Source organism: Alosa pseudoharengus, unplaced genomic scaffold (assembly GCF_046254945.1).
Source record: "Alosa pseudoharengus isolate Yale_2024_CS ecotype anadromous, Long Island Sound unplaced genomic scaffold, YU_APseudo_1.1 YU_APseudo_1.1_scf_8, whole genome shotgun sequence".
Lineage (NCBI taxonomy): Eukaryota > Metazoa > Chordata > Actinopteri > Clupeiformes > Clupeidae > Alosa > Alosa pseudoharengus.
The window spans coordinates 32,398,320-32,419,440 of NW_027468870.1; the positions used below are offsets into that span (position 1 = coordinate 32,398,320).

At 39.8% G+C, this 21,121-nt stretch overlaps 1 protein-coding gene across 2 annotated transcripts; it reads left to right on the plus strand.

Annotated features, from left to right (window-relative positions):
* The first annotated feature begins 553 nt into the window (after positions 1-553).
* On the plus strand, positions 554-20,810 carry LOC143111696 (cGMP-dependent 3',5'-cyclic phosphodiesterase-like). 2 transcript variants are annotated; one of them, XM_076273952.1, is made up of 29 exons: positions 554-887; positions 4,316-4,405; positions 4,607-4,692; positions 4,844-4,953; positions 5,130-5,179; positions 5,302-5,361; positions 5,456-5,603; positions 5,713-5,765; positions 5,868-5,939; positions 7,178-7,219; positions 7,581-7,649; positions 7,793-7,923; positions 8,090-8,201; positions 8,470-8,509; positions 8,910-8,973; positions 9,175-9,256; positions 10,289-10,463; positions 10,561-10,673; positions 10,939-11,016; positions 11,239-11,361; positions 11,562-11,632; positions 16,802-16,924; positions 17,167-17,254; positions 17,370-17,417; positions 17,529-17,603; positions 18,049-18,148; positions 18,244-18,395; positions 19,017-19,123; positions 19,358-20,810. In XM_076273952.1, exons 1-29 carry the CDS (start codon positions 786-788, stop codon positions 19,503-19,505), a joined length of 2,712 nt encoding a protein of 903 aa, XP_076130067.1. In that variant the 5' UTR covers positions 554-785; the 3' UTR covers positions 19,506-20,810. The 2 variants fall into 2 exon arrangements, 1 of the variants encoding a protein (XP_076130067.1); XR_012984586.1 differs by lacking the exons at positions 19,017-19,123; positions 19,358-20,810 and having other exon boundaries at positions 16,802-16,893; positions 18,244-18,330.
* The last annotated feature ends 311 nt before the right edge of the window (positions 20,811-21,121 follow it).

Sequence of the window (21,121 nt, forward strand, 5' to 3'; positions counted from 1 at the left end):
CTACAGTAGCAACGCCCGTTTTTTTGCATATGCACAACCCAAAGGTCAAGTGGTGGCTATACTGACAAATGCATTGACTGGGCGTGCCTTCACAGCAGGCAGAATGAAAGGAGAGGGAATGGTCAAAATGGTTTCAATCACAGTAGAGAACCAATTAAAAATTAAATCAAAATTATTCCTTCCTTTTTAAGGATCATTGCTCATATAGTTTCAGTAGTGTATACTGTATACCAAAATTGTAAAAAGTAATGTAGCAATGTAAAAAAAAAACACAATCAAAAGCTCATGAAAAGCGTACATGAAATATAGGTCTTCCAATCAAGAAACCAAGCTTTTTTTTTATTTGTTTACTGTTATTGTTTACTTCACTCCTTAACCGCAACCACGTGCCCATGTCTGCTGATTTTGACGTGGACTGCATCCTCCACTCTCTCACTTGCTCTCTCTCTCTCTCTCTCTCTCTCTCCTCTCGTCATACACCTCACCTGCTGCCACACACACCCTTCCGCAGAGACAGCTTGCCCAACCAGTAGAAAGGGAGGGGTGGGGAGAGTGTAGTAGGAAGAGAGGTAGCTGAGACAGAGAGCGGGACAGGAGTGGTGACGAGACCAGCTGCCTTGTTTACAAAGGGACTCCACATTCTCTGCCTGTCACAAGGCAGTGACACACACACAAACACACACATACAAAGAGGATCAGAGAGCAGAGACAAAAAGGTAGGACCTGGAATATTGAGTGAGACAGAGTGAAAATCTCTGTGATCCAGTGTGAAGAGAGGAGTTGAAATGGTGCTGGTGCAAGTGCTTGTTGAGCTCTTTCGCTTTCTTGGCGGACGACAGTTCATTCCTCGAGTGGAGAACAGAACAGCCTCACCTGTCGACTTGCAGGTAAAGACCACCTACATAATTGTTACTACATGAGCTTGGTTAACTAGTCTTTTAGGGAATTTAAAAACACATTTATTCTGCAACTTTAGTTCCTCTGTGTGGGGTTTCCCTAAAAGAAACACTGATCCAGTTCTGGGCATTTGTGTGCGTTTCTATCCTTCATTTTGGTCCAGTTTGTTTATGTGAGGACCGTTCTTGCTGTCGGACTGTTTATTCACTGGAGCCTCACAAGCCGTTAGGGTTTAGTTAGGGTTTAGTTAGGGTTCTTTTACTTGGCAACAGTATTAAATTATCAATAGTTACCTCCGCCAACGTGGCTACGTTGTTAGTTAGGTTTGTTTATCTGTTGTCAGCAGGATAAACTACTGCTCTGATTTTCATGGAATTTGGTGGACATGTGTAGTATGGCCCAAGGAAGAACCTGTTAAGTGTTGGAGGGGATTCTCAAATTATTTTTCACTTTTGCTAACATCATGAGATAGGGCATTTGGCCTTGAAGTAGCTCTGGACCCTGTGTGTGCCCATTTGGTTATATTTTTACTTTGTCTGAGCCTTTAAATGTCAGCTCTCACCTAATCAATCTGTCTGCTGCTTTTTCAGCTTTTAAAACAGTCACGCTATATTTACAAACACTTTGTCGGTTCCCTGGTAACTGAGTGCTATAAGCGTATTGCTACTGACTCTGTGAACCTTAATGGACTTGCAGAGGGAAAAACGGCATTCCTCAGACCTTCGTCGTAGTTTGTCGTCACAGTCCCTCTGGAATTCATCACATGTTCTTTTCAAATCTGTCTCACAGTTCGACAACTGTCTCTGGAGTACGTCAGTGCAGACATGCCACACTCCAGGCCAATATAATATTTTTCACCCTAAAGCCCTTGATGAATTAATGGACTTTTGTTTAGTGTTGGACAAAGTCTGTCTGTAGATAAATATGCATGCATGTGTGTGTGAGAGAGAGAGAGAGAGAGAACCATTAGCATAAGTTTAATTTTTATTTTATGTGTTTCAAAGTATTATTGTAGAACTTCATTCAAATACAACAAAGCATGGATGCATGAAAACAGAACGCTACAGCAGTCCAGCCCAAAAGCAGTTAATATTTGATTGTTATTGTGTATTACGGTAAATACCATAAAGGTTCTCAAAAGATTACACTTTCAGAAAAAGATAGGAAAGTCCCATATTCCAACCAAAGATTGGTAGAATGCTGCTTGTCTAAAGGCATCATTTGGTGTCAAATTCACCTAACGCCAGCAATGCCCTTCAGCATATCAATTTACTGCACTGCAAGATGTGGTGTGACTGTTTGTGTGTGTGTGTGTTTTACGGGTGTAATGTCTGTGCTCATACCAGTGGTTTAAGTTTGCTTTGCAATCACCAATATTAGTCATATATAAAGCCAAGTCAAAAGCTGTTATCGCAAAAAGATTTATATGTGCCCATTCACGCTAGTAATAAAATCACGTAGCTATTAATGGCCTCTAATCTTGTCAACCTCATCAGAACACTGCATCAGGCCTAGTTTCTTTCCATTGAGCAGCGTTTTATCATAAACATAAACATAACATTGCCTACTGGTTAGTAACCTGACTCTCACCAGATGAATTTCGTTCCACCTAGTTCCACTCACATCCATCTAGGATCGCTTCCTGTGGGAGTGATTTCGGCACCAGATTTTATGCTAGAGCCAATCAGGCGAGAGTCAGGTTAACGGGTTAGGGTTTCGGGGTAGTAACCGGAGGGTTGCCAGTTCAATCCCCGACCAGTAGGAACGGCTGAAGTGCCCTTGAGCAAGGCACCTAACCCCTCATTGCTCCCCGAGTGCCGCTGTAGCAAGGCAGCTCACTGCTCCGGGATAGTGTGTGTTTCACCTTATTGTGTGTTCACTGTGTGCTCTGTGTGTTCACTAATTCACGGGTGGGATAAATGCAGAGACCAAATTCCTTGTATACGCAAGAATATCAGAAATCTGATTTACATTAATGATTTACGTTTAAATAAACAATTTGAACCTGCAGAGTTAATCTTTTAGAGTGAATCTCATAGCCTACCCCTTAAACCTTTTCTCGTCTATAACTTAAGGCCCAATTTATCTGACTTCAGTAAAGTCGAGCAAGTTTTCACAATAGAGGTCATGTGATCTCTTTGTTCAACACCAAGGGAGTAAGGGGAGTCGACATGTTTTGATATTCATGTGAACAGAAACTAAAATGAATGAAATGGGGTTAATTTACCCATTTTTTATGGAGCATTAAATTGCATCCATTTCTGCACATAGTTTGCAAATTTGCATTGCAGTTCTGGAGTGACCTACAGAATAGCAAGGGGAAGACTGGAAGTGAATAGGCCTATCATCATCTGACTAGAATGGAAACTGGAAAGCAAATCACAGGATGTCTAGTCAAGGTGTTCCCATGCAACATGTGGCCTGAAAAGACAGCGGGCTATCACTTAGGCCTACAAATGAATGGAAATTCACTACATTACGTCTGCCAACCACGTCCGAAAACCGCATAGGCTACAGCGAGTAATGACATGCTTACATGTCTACCATGTGTACCAGGTGATAACGTTACACAAACAACTGCATTTTGATGACTGTGTGGCCGAAATAGGCTACGAAGCCTAATGTTAACCACTAATGTTAGCTATTCTGGCTAATGTTACCTGAAATGTTAGGCTTAACTTTAACGTTAGCTTCTACCCAAAATAACTGCCGTTATGGAACAGTTTTACAGCAGTTTTCCCTTTAAGTACTGCCGTTCCATGTCCAAAATGTTGCATTTCTAAGAAAAACAATCAGTTTTAACACTTGAAAAGCCGCCGTTGTTTTTGTAAGCGCTATAGCTTCTACCTAACTAATGTTAAACAAACTCCCTGTTAAAATATGCAGACAGATATAAAGCAGAAATTCTGATGGGACATCTTACATTAGTGTAGCATAACATATTAGCCTACCTGCTGAAAGTGATGAAGTTACCAAAACTTTATCCATCCTGGAATCAAAATATATCTAACCTAGGCTATATGTTCATGTTTGACAAAGAAACAGCGGGCTAACTCTTATTTCACCACATGGCCTTTTTACAAGTAAGCAAATGTGCTGTTCCGTTTATGCATGCCTTAATACTTTAAGGATAGCACCTTACCAAAAATAAATGTTTTTCTGAAGTGCAGTACAATGTAAAGCAATACAAGGTTTTCATTTTCAAAATACTGCATTCCCTGCATATGGAATTCTTCAAAAACTAGACTAAACAAAAATGTAGTTATTTTTAGTAGGCTATCCTAAGGGTCAGGAATCTTCAGTTAAGCCTTTTTTTTTTTTTCACTATCAGCATTAACTGCCGTGTAGCTAGTGATCATCAAATGGAAAAGCTTAAAAATGCTATCACATTAAAATGTCTCTGTCATTGCCTTGACAGGATTCTCTACTGTCACTAGCCTCAGTGACGGACTGTCCATCTTTGAGAGTAGCTGCTCAGGCTGCCCTCAGTGCTGTTCTATCTGGACCAGTAAGCTACTCCCTTTCCACCTCAGCACCCCACAGAACTTCAGATGCTTTACTCACACACACAACATCACTTCTACACACACTATTCTTGAAAGCAAGCAACTGAGATGCTTGCAAGTAGCAATTTCAGGAAAGAAAATTCATACAAGCTTATTTTCAACAGCTTTTGGATACTGCATTGCTTTTTTTTTCTGTCTTGAAGGTCAGTGTTTATACATATCTCCTGGAAGGTGACTTCCTGAACTGCGAAGACCCTCAACATAACCTGCAGAATAAGGGGAGCATTCAGTAAGAGCTGTAACCCCAGTGAGCTACATCTGCTGTTAATAATGCTAGTAATTATGCAATACGATGATTACGAAAACATGAGCAGAGTAAAACTGGTTAACTTTTGAGACAGCACAAATAAGAGTAGTGTATCTGCACTCCCTGCTCCCAGAGAAGCTGTTGCTCAGCAGAGGAGGGTAATATGCGATGGCATACCTCCAGCAGAGCTGCATGAGGACCAGAGACCAAGCCTGGCTAAGCCACTGCCAGGACAACAGAAAGGTTTGTTTGTCTGTATGTGCTGGGGATGTGTCTTCATGGGGTGTTGTTTGTGCAAGTGTGTGAGCGTGTGCACGTCGTCAGTATGTAGTACAGTATGTATGTGTGTAGTATGTAGCCTACAATAAATTGTTCAAATCTGTAATATAATTCATATCTGTACTCCCTCTGTACTGTAGTTGTCATTACACCTCTTATAGATCAAGGAGAAGCTATTGCTGTGCTTTTGGTGAGGGTCCTTACAATTACTTATCTGATTTTGTAAGCAAATACAGAAACTGATAAAAATTATCATACAGCAAGCTGATGTTTATTGGAGTAATTGTATGCTGTGTTTCACTGTATTTGCAGATTAGTTGTGGAGAGACCAGTGATGAGAAGGACAACCATTTAGACTTGCTGGAGAAGCATGTAAGCCAAAAGGTCAAATATTTATCAGTTCTTCTGTTAATAGGAAACGACAGGCAGTAATAATGTCCCTTCGTGCCGTGCTGTCTGCTTTCAGATCACCGTAGCCTGTAAAAGAGTGCTCACTCTGAAGGCCAAGAAGTCATTTATGAGCCCATTAATCAATACATCCCAGAATCATTTACCAGCACCACTGGATAATGCAGGAAACAGAGACCTGGATCAAAAAGTCCTACAGCTTTGTGGTATGGGTTGAAATTGAATGTGGTTGTTACAGGGATGAAAACATATCATTCGTGTTTATATACGGAAGACTTTGTTGTCCATTTGTTGTTAATGGACCTGTTTTCATAGGAAGTCTGTACGATTTGAATGCTGCGACTGTCCAGCAAAAAATCATTCAATATGTGAGTGATTATATTGTCATCATTAATGTTATTGTAATGGTGAGTCTGACAGAATGACTGAGAGACACACAACCGGTTTACTTGCTCTGATTGCTTTAACAGCTGGAAAAAGAGATCAAGTCTGTGTACTGCTTTCTACTGGTTTCAGAAGACAGTCACCAGCTGCTTTGCCAGGTAACAAATACCAGTTCATGCACAAATACATCATGATTCTTTATATATGGAGATCTTGGTGGAAAATGAATACACTTTAAGTATAGACATACTCCAATACCCACTGACAGTATGATGATTTGTTCTTTCTCCCTGTTTTAACATAAAATTACTCAAGACCTGTGAAATGACTCAAGAACTACTTTACCCCAATAAATTCTACACAGTCCTGTTGGTTAATAAATGATTGCTGTGAACACCATTGACAAGTAGGGTTGCAAATGGGCGGAAGATTTCCGGTAAATTTCCGGAAACTTTCCATGGGAAGTTAAGTTGGGGAATTTTGGAAATATTCCAAATTGGAAACTTTCATGGAATTAAAGGAAATTATCGGAATTTACAGGAATTAACTGGGAATTTTTGGTAAATCCTACTGTTTCATATACAGACATTAACATTTTGTTTCGTAATAAGCAATATGATTTGTTTGTTCGTATTTTCGCTTAGCTTAGCATACAAAGCTAGCTACCATGCTAGCAGGAATTCCATTCTCTGCCTATGGTTTACTGGCGTGCTAAACTAGCAACACTGAAACCACTAAACTGCCCAAGAGACACCACGCCACTCAACAACAAAATCAAATTGGTTGGAACATTGACTGACTATCATTTTGTTCAGTTAGACATAACATAGATTATGTAAGTTACATATAAGTTGTCAAGCTTAATCAGACAGATTAATTGTCCCATTACAGCTTATGCAAAATGACGTACACCCATTTGAATGAGGACAAAAGTGACGACAAGCCCATAACTGGGCAACTCTGTTTGCAAACTTCCCCCAGTTTCACACCAGTTATTCCCACATGAGATGACATTTTCACTGGGAATTTATTTCCCCCCGGAATTTATTTTCCCCATGCACATGAATGCACCATAGGTTTCCTTTATGTAGCCTATGCTGATTGCTGTGTGCATGGGATTGACGTATGTGCAGGGTAGAAATGTGACTGAAATTGCATTAAATCAGGTTGTTTTAACTAATATTATTCTGCAAGATGGGGTTTTGTCCACTACATTTAAGTTCCCTGTTATTGACTAACTTGCCATATTAAAAATTCCCAGTTTATTCCCATTAATTCCCGTTTATTCCCGTTAATTTCCGTATATTCCCGTTAATTCCCATGGAAAGTTTCCAACTTTGAAAATTCCCGGAATTTTGCAACCCTATTGACAAGACATCTGCAAATCTGTTCACAGGTGATTGGTGATAATGTTTTACAGGAGGAGATCAGCCTTCCTGTGAGTTATGCAATTTATTCTCCCCTATTCTCTCATATATCATGATTGACGTTGGACAAATATTCCTAATCCACCAGTTTAATTTGGATTGTGTCAGTGTATTGGAGTGTCTTTAGAGTAGAACACACTCACAACTTCTGTAGCCTACAACTGAGGCAAGGTGAACTAGCTTGTGCTACACTGAAACATGTGCACCCTCTATTGGCCTACTGAGATAACTTTTTTACATTCAAAGTCATATCATCAGTCGTACAAATTGAGGCTGCAAGGCCTACACGAGTGCCTAGTGTTTTACCTTAAGGAATAAAACTCATACTGGTTAGTGGTTAATGATAACCACTTCATAATGTGTAATTTATAGCTGGTCACAGGACATCTGGGGAAGGCAGTGAAAGAGAAAAAGTATCTCACTCAACAAGATCTCACCACTGTGAGTAACTTATACATCCTTTTACATCACATTTCAATTCAATTCCATTGTATTGACACCGTATATAGCATCAGAACAATTGAATTGGTCTCGAGGGCCACCAATCATAATGGAGCCTCTTGTTGCCTTTGACGCTGTGGCAGGAGGACCTGCAGCAGCTGAGCGGTAAGCTGGCTCTTCAGGTGGAGACCATGCTGTGTGTCCCGGTCGAGTGCAGAGACACAGGGAAGGTGGCCGCCCTGCTCTGTTCCTTCAACAAGGAAGGTGCCAGCAGGTAGGACCAATGGGCTTTTGTTTATGTCTGTGTGTTTATGTGTATCTGAATCTATATACTGTATATGGTCTGTGGATGTTTCTGTGTGTACATTACATGTGTATGACAACATATACTGTATATGGTTGCCTATTAAAACATGTACGTATGGGTTGGGTTTAATCAGATACACAGAGGCAGATGAACACATCATTCAGCACTGTGTCCGGCATACCGCCCCAGTGCTAAGCAGCTCCCTGGCCCTTCAAAGGGAGCGCAAACTGCAGAAACAGTGTCAGGTAATATATCTCCAACACAGGCATAGTCTCAGCACATTTGGAACCTCAGGAAAGCTTTACCTAATCAACTGTTGAAATAAAAGCAAACTATGGTTTCATACATTGCAATGTTTTTACATTTAATATTTTAATCATTAATGTAATGTACCACCATACTCCATACCTTACTGTATTTGTTATAACTATTTGATTCTTATTTAGATTATTGTATTGTATTCTTTATCATAGATTATTGTATTGTGATCCTCTTTACTGTCATGTTTTGCAGGCATTGTTGCAGGTGGCAAAAAACCTGTTCACTCATTTAGGTAAATACACTCTGTCTCCCTCCCTCCCTACCTCACACACACACACACACACACATTCAAATATTTGAGCTTAGCCCAGTGATAAGGTGCAACTGTCATAGATTAAACAATTCAGTTGACCTGTGAGGATATAGATGGTGTATGGTGTTTCAATTAAGCTTATAATTAACACATGGCATTATGTTTTTATATGACAACATAACAGTTTGGGTGTCATTTACTCGAGAAGTGAATTTACCTGGAGTGAATAAAAGGCTATGTAGAGCACTGGTGAACATTGTGCTTATTACTCTTTGTCTCTCACAAGCACACATGTATGAATACCTGATGCCACAGGACAAACAGGTGTAGACGTGTAGACTGTTCAAACTAACAGGGCCTCTTTCGTCTGTTTGTGCAGATGATGTCAATACACTGCTGAAAGAGATCATTGCCGAAGCCCGGAGCCTCAGCAACGCAGAGAGGTGAGAGAGTTATACGTAAACACGCGTCACATGCAGTCACATCACGTGCACACATCTCATGCATCGGTTTAATATATTATCATCTAATGAAACATTATCTTTCTCAAATGTTCAATTAAATTAAATTGATGCTGACAAAGTGGTGCTGAATGATCACAAAATCTGAAATCTGAAATATTCCCATTGTGCTCCTGCCCTCAGATGTTCCGTGTTCCTGCTGGACAAAGCCAACGAGGAGCTGGTGGCGAAGGTGTTCGATGGAGGAATGGTGGGGGAAAATGAGGTGCGTGTCAGGCCTACAGTGAAAGCACAGCTGATGCAGAGTGTATGCAGAGCGCAAGTAGAGAGGGTTAAAGCGGTTAGTAATTAAATCAGCACATAATGAAAACAGTTGCACTATTCATTCAAACGTTCTGCTTCAGTTGTGTGTCTGTCTGCTGTAGCCTGGGCATCAGCGTCCATCTCCTCTAAGCATCAGTGCATTGCCACTGCCACTGCCCCTCCCATTTGGAATAGCTAATCCTTCTCTTGTCATGGCAGCTAATAGGGCCGGTGCTTCTACCCAGTTTCTGAGGTGCTAAGCAGACAAGAGTCACACAGACTCCCCCCTGAGTGGGACAGCGGTTCATCGCAGGACAACCCCCAGCCAAAGCTGGTACACATACATCGGGATGGACTGAAGTAGTGCAGATAAAGTGGCCCATGCAAGGGCACAACGTACAATCTCAATTGACTATGCAGGGATTTTGAGTTGTACGCCTAACAAGATAGGTCATCACTAGGTGGGTTTATGGACACTTTTATTCCAATTAGAATCGGAATAACGGCTCAATCGGAATAGAAATGACACATATAATAAAACTGACGATCCGATCAGAATTTTAATCGGAATGAAAGAGGTGGTGTATTCTGTTCCTATTCCGATTGAACAGCCATGTATACGGTCTGTCGGATTGCCTGCTGTATCTTTTCAATGAAAAGTAGGCAACAACGGCTATTCTAAATCGCTTGAGAGCACCTGATCGGAATAGAACGTACCCTATGCAAAAACAGACACATTTTTCAATAGGAATAGTTTAATCGGAGTGACAAAAAAACTGTCTATGTAAACCCACCTACCATCTCTGCAAACTAGTATTGTAATGCCAAATATGATACAGTATTTCATCAGCACATTGTCAGAAAGCAAATGTTACCCTGACAGCAGTTGGCAATCTGACACCAAAAGGTCAAGTCGCCACTTCTTTGAGAAAGTCTCTCCAAATCTAATCAGTGTTCTTCTGTGGTGCGTTGCATTTTTGGTCCTATCTTTTAGACTGAGTTGCACATTCCAGCTAATCAGGGAATCGCTGGTCATGTGGCAACAACAGGAGAGATCCTCAACATCAAGGATGCATACTCCCACCCGCTCTTCTACTGTGCCATGGACGAGAGAACAGGTTTTCACACACGGAATATTCTCTGCTTCCCTATTAAAGACGTCAATGGAGGTAAATGGTCTCCCTCTCTCTCTCTCTTGTTCTTACTTTTTTATTTTGCTGAGTTTGCCCTCAATTTCAACTTCAATCATTCATACTTTTTTATCAGATATTGTTGGTGTTGCTGAGCTAGTGAACAAAATTAATGGACCGTGGTTCAACCGCTTTGATGAGGACTTGGCAATGACCTTCTCAATATACTGTGGCATCAGTATTGCTCATGTGAGAGTCTACAACACTTAGTCTTACCACATACCCTTAGGAGAGAGAGTGTGGCATTTCATAGGAAAGAGCCAACAGTGTGTTTTAGGTACTGCAAATGTTAAATGGTTCCGAGGGGAGGTTTGCTTTTTTATGTCACTACCAAACCCATCTATTCCTCTGTGGTCTGTTACTGTTACTGTTGTTATCATTAATGTAAGGGCCATCTGTGGAGGGGGTGGTGGTGTGAAGTATTGATGAGTCCTGATTATTTTTCCCTCTCCAGTCTCTCTTGTACCAGAAAGTGCTTGAAGCTCAGTTCAGAAGCACTTTGTCCAATGAAATGATGAGATACCATATGAAGGTATGGAAACATGCTGTGGGTGCATAATTGGAAATTAGCACCAAATACTAGATAAATGCTTACATAAAAGGAAAGTGGCTGGTAGATTTCACGCACAAAATAATGACTTTCTATTGAGTAGTAGGTGAATTTAACTGTTCATCTGACATATGTTCATGTTTTTTAAAGGTTATGTGTTTACCATGTAACAAGTAGTGTTTCTAAATCTCTACATCTCTGCAGCTGACTGATGAGGAGGTGGAAGGACTACTTTCCAGTGGCATCCTGCCGATCCAAAAGATCCACCCCTCTTTTGCTGAATTTAGCTACATCCCTCGCTCACTCAGTGATGACAACACAGCTACGGTGTGTGTGTGTATCTGTGTGTGTGTGTGTGTGTGAGAGAGTGTGTGTGCCTGTATCTGTGTGCCTGTATGTGTGTGCCTGTATGTGTGTGTTGTGTTTCAGTGTGTATGCTTTATGTATGAATCAAAATTGTAAAACTAAAAAGGATTGCTAAGCAACAGCTAAGTATCTCTTTTCCATCCTACCATACCCACATTTAGGCAGTTATCAGCATATTTGAAGACATGGGGTTCATCAACACTTACAAAATAGAAAAGAACTCACTGGCACGGTAAGTTCAGAGACAGTAAAATCATTCATGCTCATATTAACATACAGTGCTGCTTGAAAGCATGTGAACGCCTTAAACAGTTTGGAGTTTTTTCTGTTGTTTTATCATGATTTTCTTATTTAATCACAAGTTTGTTAAATATAAACTGTCAGGTGTGTATATTTATCAAATGCATGGACAGGTTTAGAGGGAATTGCGTGAGAAGTCAAAAAATCATGAAACATGGAATTAATGTATGTACCAAAGTAAGTGGACCCCCTGCTGCATTGGTAAAGTCAAGTAGATAATTGATTAATGTAAAACATATTTGGGTGCTGAAATAATCAAATCAAAGCATATTAATCAAACAGACTTCCGTTGGAAGGGGTTTGAGCAGCCATGATTAAAAGAGAGAAGAAATCCAGCAAAGCACTGTAGTGCCAAGGCATACCCACAGGGATCATCAATGCCAAGAGGAAAGGAGATATCTGAGGACATAAGGAAGAGAGTAGTGACAGCCCGTCAGTCTGGGGAAAGCTACAAGACCCTCTCTGACAGATTGCAGCTCCATGTATCCATTGTAAGACAAATTATTTGCAAATGGAGGGCATTCAACATCACCTAGAAGTTGATGCCCATCAAAAGTATGACAAGATGCACCAGAAAGAGTTACAGACCTCGATGGCAGCATTTGGAATAAATCTACATGCATCTACAATCAGACAAAACTAACACAACGTCCATGGGAGGGTTGCTAGATGGAAGCATCTGCTCTTAAGAAAGAACAAAACTGCCCGATTCAACTTTCAGAGGCTTTCTGGAAGTCTATTCTCTGGACAGGGGAGTCCAAAATAGAATTATCTGGTCACAATCCAAATCGTCACGTTTGGAGGAAAGCCAACACTGTATACCAAGAAAAGACCTCCTCTCAGCAGTGAAGCATGGTGGTGGAAATGTGGAGGTGTGGGGCTTCCTATGACTGGATGATGACTGGAAACCTGGATGATGTGGAATTCTCAGGTCTATCAACACATTCTTGATCAGAATCTCATGTCAGTCAGGGAGATGAAGCTAGGGAGGAAATAGATGTTACAACAGGACAATGACTCTATAAGCATTCAGGCAAAATTACCACAGAATGGTTTAAGATAAAGAGAATTCAAATTCTGGATTGGCCTAGTCAAACTCCAGACCTCAATTCAATAGAAATGTTTTGGCTAGATCTGAAGCGGGCAGTACATGCCAGTTGACCCTCCAACCTCTCAACTGGTTGAGTTCTGCAAGGAGGAGTAGGCAAAAATCTGCAGAACCAGATGTGAGACACTGGTTAATGGGTACAGAAGATGTTTGGCTGAAGTAGTGGTTAGAAAAGGAAGTGCTACAAGAAATGAACTACATGGGTTCACATACTATTGCAAATGTCATATTTTGAATTTTTTGTGAACTAATATTCACAAAAAAAAACATAACTAATTATTTGGAAGGCCAGCTTTGCAAATTGGGGTTTGGATGTACATTAAATAAGGTTATTTTGATTTTTTTTGTAAAAACAAACAACTGACCATGACTGAGTGTTCACAAACGTTCAAGCAGCACTATACAGTGATGGCCAAAAGTGTTGGCACCCATGCTAAAGTTGACTGAAAAGAGGAATATAAAATCATCTTTTGGAAATTGATCTTAATGCCTTAAGTGAAAAATTAGGAAATATTTAACCTTTAAGGACACCAATTTTCTTAGTGAATGAATAATGTATCATAAATAAATAAATGTTCTTCCTTAAAATACAGGGGTCATAAGTATTGACACCCCTATGTTAAATTCCCATAGAGACAGGCAGATTTTTATTTTTAAAGGCCAGTTATTTCATGGATACAGAATACTGTGCATCCTGATAAAGTTACCTTGGCCTTTGGAATTAAAATAGCCCCACATCATCACATACCCTTCACCATACCTAGAGATTGGCATGGGTGTTATTTCAGTTAGCCTATTAGCTGGTTTGATGCTCATTGAGCTCAATGCAAATCAAACCAGCTAATAGGCTAACTGAAATAACTGAAACTGAAATAACATGTAAAAATGATTTTATATTCCTCTTTTCAGTCAACTTTAGCATGGGTGCCAACACTTTTGGCCATCACTGTATATATATATTTTTTTTTAATCAGGGCAGCAGTTTTCAGATTACATTATGTGCTTACATAATTGCAAAAGGGTTCTCTTCTCGACTGTTGTAGAAAGAAATGGCTGATCTTTAAAGTAATATCTACGTTGCCCATTATCAGCAACCATTTATCTAATTCATCTAAAGGCACATTCTGTTTACTAAGCTGATATCATTTTAAAAGGCTATTATGTAAGCACATGAAATCTGAAAATTGCTGCCCTGATTAAAAAAACAATGGGTTACACTTTACTTGAAGGTATTTACATAAGGACTAAGCTACACCAGGCGCTTACTGAAGCATTCCGTTCGCGTTGTCTGCTGCAACAATTAGCTTCCACTGTAATCAATGGAAATAGCTACACCAGACGTGATAGCGGCGCGTACGTTAAATAGACAATTTTTCTAAAAATGGATTTTACGTGTCGCGAACGGAACACTTCAGTCAGGGTACCTCCAGAATTGTCAGACCTAAATTTAAGACTTTTTAAGACCTTTTTAATACCACTTCAGATGAAATTTAATACCTACATCGCACCCATTCGGATAGAATAAATAATATTAAAGGTAAGATTTAACCTCAAATAATTACTATTTACAAGTGTTTGAACATGCCAAGATGAACATGACAGCAGTGCAGTGGCAACGCAAAGATTTGTCGTGGTAGTAACGTGGAATGTCCTGCTTCATGGACAAATTTACACAGAATAGAACCTAGTTGATTTCAGGGATTAAAGTGAAAAAAAAAACTTTTTTCAGGCCATACTGTAAGTCATACGTTGTTCATATCAACCTATAGAGATAGCACCCCTTTTGCAGTCGTGACCTATTGGTTTTTAATGTACAAAAAGATGCAAACAGCAAAGTAAAGCACCAAATAAACACCAAAACGAGGCTACAGGGTACTCTTAAGTTACTATATAATTAATGCCACCTACAGTTGAAGGCATAGAACATAACAATCCTATGGTTTGTGTACCCTGTAGCCTCGTTTTAGCCGCCATTGGCCGCCATGTGAATAAGGCGAATTGAGAGTGTTCTTGATTGAGATTGAGTTTTCCTGATGAACAAAACAATATTTCAATACCATCCCTGACCATTGCTGATTAGCCATTGCTGTTATTTTCTACTGCAGCAATATTGTAGCAAGGCTTTAACTTAAACTCTTATTTAATTACTTCAGGCCAAAAGTATTTAAAGGGGAGATTTTTTTTCTTAATATGCAATTCAACACCAAGTAAAATCTATAAAATCAAGTTTGCAAGACTTCACATTTCCTCATCAAAGTAATGAATCAGAACAGTCTAGATACTGTTCATATTTCCATTTGTTGCCTCATCCGCATTTAATGAAAACATGGTAATTTTGAGTTTTACAGACAACTCAGTTTTCCAATGAGCAGCAATACTGTGTGTGCTCATGCAGGAGGTCTGCGCATCTGTTAACGACAATCTGGAGAGGGCGCTTTTGTCTTCAGCAACAGATTGTATAAGGTTGACAAGAGGTTGCGATATGGTGAGGGACAGGTCGTGTTGCGCTATGAAAGAACATGCGTAGCGCAAAAACGGTTAGCCATAGATAAACATACACAAATCATGACGCTAATATGCGAGGTTCTGGTAGGCCTACTGGTTATGGTTTTGTGCTATACATTAATAATAGCAAAGTTTTAAGTTGACTATTTTAATTGCATGGTTATTTTTTGTCAACATACGCTCACAACCTACTGTCGTTTGCCTAAGCAAAATGGGCTACAAGGCTGTCTGTACGTCATAAACACGACTGACCCCCTTGCTTAACATAAAATAATAATGTCGCGAACTGTTCACGCTCTGAACTGAACACGCTCAGTCAAAACCTTCCGTCGGAAATTGGGAAAAACATTGTTGTACATGTCATAACAGACGGGAGGCATAGGCTACGGTTTATATTGCGTCACTTTACACATAATGTTAGTTGCATTGATTAAAAACTGTAACAATAATAGTAGGCTACATCGGGTGGCATAGCAGGCTATCTGTTCAAGTCATAGGTGACACCCAAAATGAATGACCTCCCCTGACAAGAGTTCGCGATAGTAAGAAATTGTCTACATTGATGCATGGAAAGAACACAGCCTCCGAATTCGCACATAAAGCTCACAATAAAGTTAAACGGATTGGGCAACCTCATCAGCTGTCGTAACCTCATGGCTGACGTATCTTCTTGAGCAATCTCTGATTGAGACACAGAAAGTTCTCAAGAACACTAGGTCTTTAAACATTTAGCATCACACACATTCATTCATCGGACCTAATATTTGTAGTTGCCTTAAAAAAAGGAAAAGAAAAGGTTATAGAACCCCCCCCCACTCCTTTTTTTTTCTCACCGAATCTGCATCGATCTCAAATATGACATTTCTAAAATCAAATTGACGGAAATCCGTCGTACGACGGAGAACTTTAATCCTTGTGATTTACGCTACGTGAGGATATTACACTAAATCTACTGATCATTTGAAAAATTAAGACCTCCGTGAAAAAATTCCAGACTTTGAGGTGAAATTCAATACTTTTTAAGGCCTTAATTTAGGAAAATTAAATGTAATACTTTTTAATACTTTTAAGACTCCGCGGGTACCCTGTCAGTTACGTGCCTGGTGTAGCTTCCCTGTAAGAGTGACATGACACTGTCATGAATGTGTCATAAACATTATAAACAAGTCATAAGCGTTTATGACATAACGCTTCTGTCATTAAGTGTCATACGGTTTTTGTCATGAAAAGTTAGGGTTATGGTTCATGTGTCATGACAGTGTCATGTGTCATGACAGTGCCATGTCACTCTTATGTAGATACCTTCAAATAAAGTGTTACCAAACAATGCAACGGTTCTCAGCTGGTATTCTGTATATAATGGAGTGGAATGGACATTTCTAAGTGACCCCAAACCTTTGACCGGTAGTCAAAGCATACACACAAACAGATCCAAATACATAGCGATGTGGTCTCAGTAGAGAAAGCTAATGTGCACCTCTGTTGTAGGTTTTGCCTGATGGTTAAGAGAGGGTACAGGGATCCTCCCTATCACAACTGGATGCATGCCTTCTCAGTGAGCCACTTCTGTTACCTCCTATGTAAGAATTTGAACATGGGACAATATCTTGAGTAAGACCAAATTACCGCCACGTTCTCACTCTCCCCATTCTTTTCTACCTTCTGTTTGAAACATTGTAGTCTGTATTGTAATCAGCATCTCTGTGCTGTTTCCTGTTGAGATACTTGATTTCATTTGTGTGTCTTGAAAAAAGATAAAAAAGCAAACTGAATACATAGAATGTACAAGAATGTTGAGTACAAAAACTGATTGACACCTTTATGTGGCTGTCCATTTCACTGCTTTTCCATAGGGACATTGAGATGTTTGCTCTTTTTGTTTCGTGTCTGTGTCATGACCTGGATCACCGTGGAACTAATAACTCCTTCCAGATCGTATCGGTGAGTCACGTATACTTTGGTGTGGCTGGGTGGGGTTGAATACCCATCGTACAAGAGCAGACAGCAGCTAATGTCTGTCCCTCTCATCCTGTGATTCACCTTTTGTCTCCTACAGAAGTCAGTCTTGGCTCACCTCTACAGTTCAGATGGATCTGTGTTGGAGGTGCCAAACTATTCCATCCAACACTACACAGCTTTTGAATAGTCAAAAATAGCTTTCATGGAAATTATTTAATTCATTCCTCATCACTTTTCCAATTCCCACCTTCCGCAGAGACACCATTTTGCCCAAGCTATATCCATCCTTAACTCGGAGGGCTGTAACATTTTTGACAACTGTTCCAGAAAGGTAAAAGCAAAAAGCTGCAAGTCCTTGTTTTACACATATGCTGCAACTTTGCCCTTAGGCTTCTAATCACCTCTGCAAGACACCATTTGAATTTTTCTTTAGCTAAGACTGGGTATTTATTAAGCCAGGGGGACTCTTTTAATGATGTTGAGAAGACTGCATCGTCTGGATTCATAGATCAAAGACCTTTTATCACCAGAGGACTACCTGTCAGAACATTTGCACTATAGTTCTGGCAATACAATTACTAGATCTTTCACAACTGTGTGTGCTTTGGTGGCAGATGTATGGATTTTGAACAATGCTTAATGTACCGTTTCTGAATCTTGCATAGTTTCATATCTGATGTAGAAAAAATTTCTTGCCTCTGTTAATGTCTTACCTCTATTAAACCAAAAATGCCTGGCCTCCATTAAACCCTTTTATACCCTGTCTTCATGGCTAGGATTATCATCGAATACTTGATCTGATGCATGACATCATCTTAGCCACAGACATCGCCCATCATCTGCGCATTTTAGGCGATCTACAAAAAATGACAACAGGTGAAGACACCCTCATTACAAGCAATACTTCCTGCACGTCTTCTCTGTGTCCCGTTGTGTCCTAATCACCTACTGTATCTGTGTCGTGCCCCCAGACGGATACGACTCTAACAAGCCCCAGCACCATGAACTACTGTTGTGTCTACTAATGAGCGCAAGTGATCTGTCTGACCAGACCAAAGATTGGAAGACCACCCGGAGAGTGGCTGAGCTCATCTACAAAGAGTTCTTCTCCCAGGGAGATCGAGTATGTGTCGCTTGTTTTGTGGCATCAATGGGTCTGCATGTTAATGTTGTTTCTAAGGAAACAACGTTTCCAAATATGGAAATGTCAACAAATATACAAATATTCAGGAACCTAACAAAGCCCATGAACATGCTTCAGATTTAGTGCGGTAGGTCTAAACGACAACAAGCATTTCAAACTCTAGCCATGTACTGTTTAAATGACCACCTAGGCATTCAATGTAAATAAGCTCAGCGTTTAAAGCAAATACCTGATCTGGCGTCATGTTGGTCTTGGTGATAATTACATGTCTGTGATAGCTCTATTCCCATACCTAGACCGCAGTTGATCTCTTTACTCCAGGTGGCTAGGTGATGACAGGTGGTCGCATGTTTTGTCATACTTCTCATGTTCTTGACCAGGATGGGCCGATTTAGTTTATTATCTGATCTTATGGACTTTTGATACACCTTGAGACAACTTCATGCAACAAATTGGGAAACTATGGAGAACACTAGCAGTATGCAAATTTGAGCACTGAGATTTCATGGCCTCAGCCTAAACTGAGGCAGGAAAAACATATACAGTAACAACCTGTGTGTGTGTGTGCGTGTGTTTGTGTGTGTTTGTGCGTGGGTGTAGGAGAAAGCCATGGGAAACACACCTATTGATATGATGGACAGGCAGAAGGCCTACATACCAGACTTGCAGATTGGCTTCATGGAACACATTGTTATGCCTATATTCAAGTAAGCAGCTGGATATTCCTCCAACTTCTTAATGTGAATATTAACCATTTTAATAAGATATCTTGAATGTTTTTTGCTATGTAGAAACCTTGTGTTATGGCCTCTTTTTGAGGTTTTGAAGTATTAAATTCTGATTATCTTATGATTCCATGTTTCCAGATATGTTGAATTCTCTCTCTGTAAAGAAAACATACTGTATGGTCTGTGTAATCGTCTCTGTATCCCTTTGAAAAGGCTCTTAAAGGATCTTTTTCCTGGGTCGGCAGAGCTCCACCACTCTATATCTTTCAACCACAGCAGATGGATACACATCTCCCAGAAGTACAGAGTGCAAGGGTTGCCTAGCAATGACTCCTTAGAGTTTTTAGATGATGAGTATTAGCCACCAGCAGCTGGACTATGGACCCAAAGGAGGATAGGCAACATATTTCACTATTGTGTGACCAATGGACTTCTGTGCCCTTCAAACTGAATTGTGGATGCCATGACAATAGGAATGAGAGGAGTTACCTGTCTGCATTGTCAGTATATAACTGTGTGAAGTATTTTCTTGATGAAGCATTACTATGATCAGAAACACAATTGTAAAGCATGCAGTGATGTACACCCTGATTTTAACTATATAGTGGAAGCATTTTATCTCTACTGTTTTTACTGTATTTAATTCAGTTTCTGTTTGTGTAATTTATTTTTCTTTGTATTGAACAACACCAGCAAATAGTAAATTCTTCTCTGCTGAAATGCTTATAATTGATGTAAGGACCAGTACTTTTTTCTGTAGTTATTTTGATAATATTTTGGGATTTGAGAGAGGATGAATTCTATGATTGATAATACATTTCCAAAAGTGTTTTTTCAGTCCGAGTTGGGAAAGATGTTGTCACAGAAAGGGCATTCACATGTTTTCCCTATCTGTGATAAACAATGTACTCTATTCATATAAAACTGAACGGCCAAATGGTTTGTGGGATAAATGTTTGCACTTTTTTTTAGAGGAAAAACCTACTTGGTTGCTGCATGTTGGCATGAAACCCAACAGAAGAGGATCAAACAATACTATGGTTACATACAGAGTAATGTAGGGTTACATACAGAGTCATTTAAAATGTTCATGCAAAGATACTAGTGTCTAAATGTTTCTTAAAGTCATGCATTATAAGGCAGGTGATAAAACAAACCTGAGAATGCTGATGCAGACCTATTGTATGTAGGTCAACAGTAACATCTAGGACAATAATAACCACTTTCACAGCTGAGGTCAGTGTCACATTGACACTGTACTGTATACTTCAAGGTATTGCTGACAAATTATCCCTCTTGAGCTATCATGCTAGCATATCACTTTATTCGTATATAATGTGACCATATGAACACTTACTTTTAGCCTATACCTTTACAGTCACCTCAAACAAAATAGCTTGAAATTGAGTGGGTACAGTGAGTGTGCATTGATGCTGATGTTTACTACATTCTCAGTGCAATGTCTTGTTTGTGTCCATGTCATGCTGGAAACACACTACCCAGTCTACAGTACCAACTTGGTCCATCCCTCAGTGGTTATAAAAGATATTGCAAGATGTCAAAGACCATCAAGTCTTATGAAAAAATGTATTACAGTAAATACAGTAGCCTATTTTTATTTACAACACTGAAAAAGATCTGGCAATAAAGATCTATCCAAACTGTCTTACTTGTCCATTTGTGGTTATTTCCCAAATGTCATGTGCGTACCATAGCAATTCCTGCAGGCGCCCCTGTGACAAGGTACGAGAGATTTGAAAATAGGACAAGTAATCAGACCTACAGTAGATAATTTGCATTTGGAAGGATGCAACAGCCAATAGAGTTCCCATGTAATTGGTTGTGGCATTTGGTTAGTTTAGGATAATTATGATGTAGATTCATCCTGAAATTGTAACCACAGGACATTTGGTAAGTTGCCAAACCCTTTGCAAAGACAAAAGTTCAAACTTTCTGTGTTTAATATAGTATTTTTTC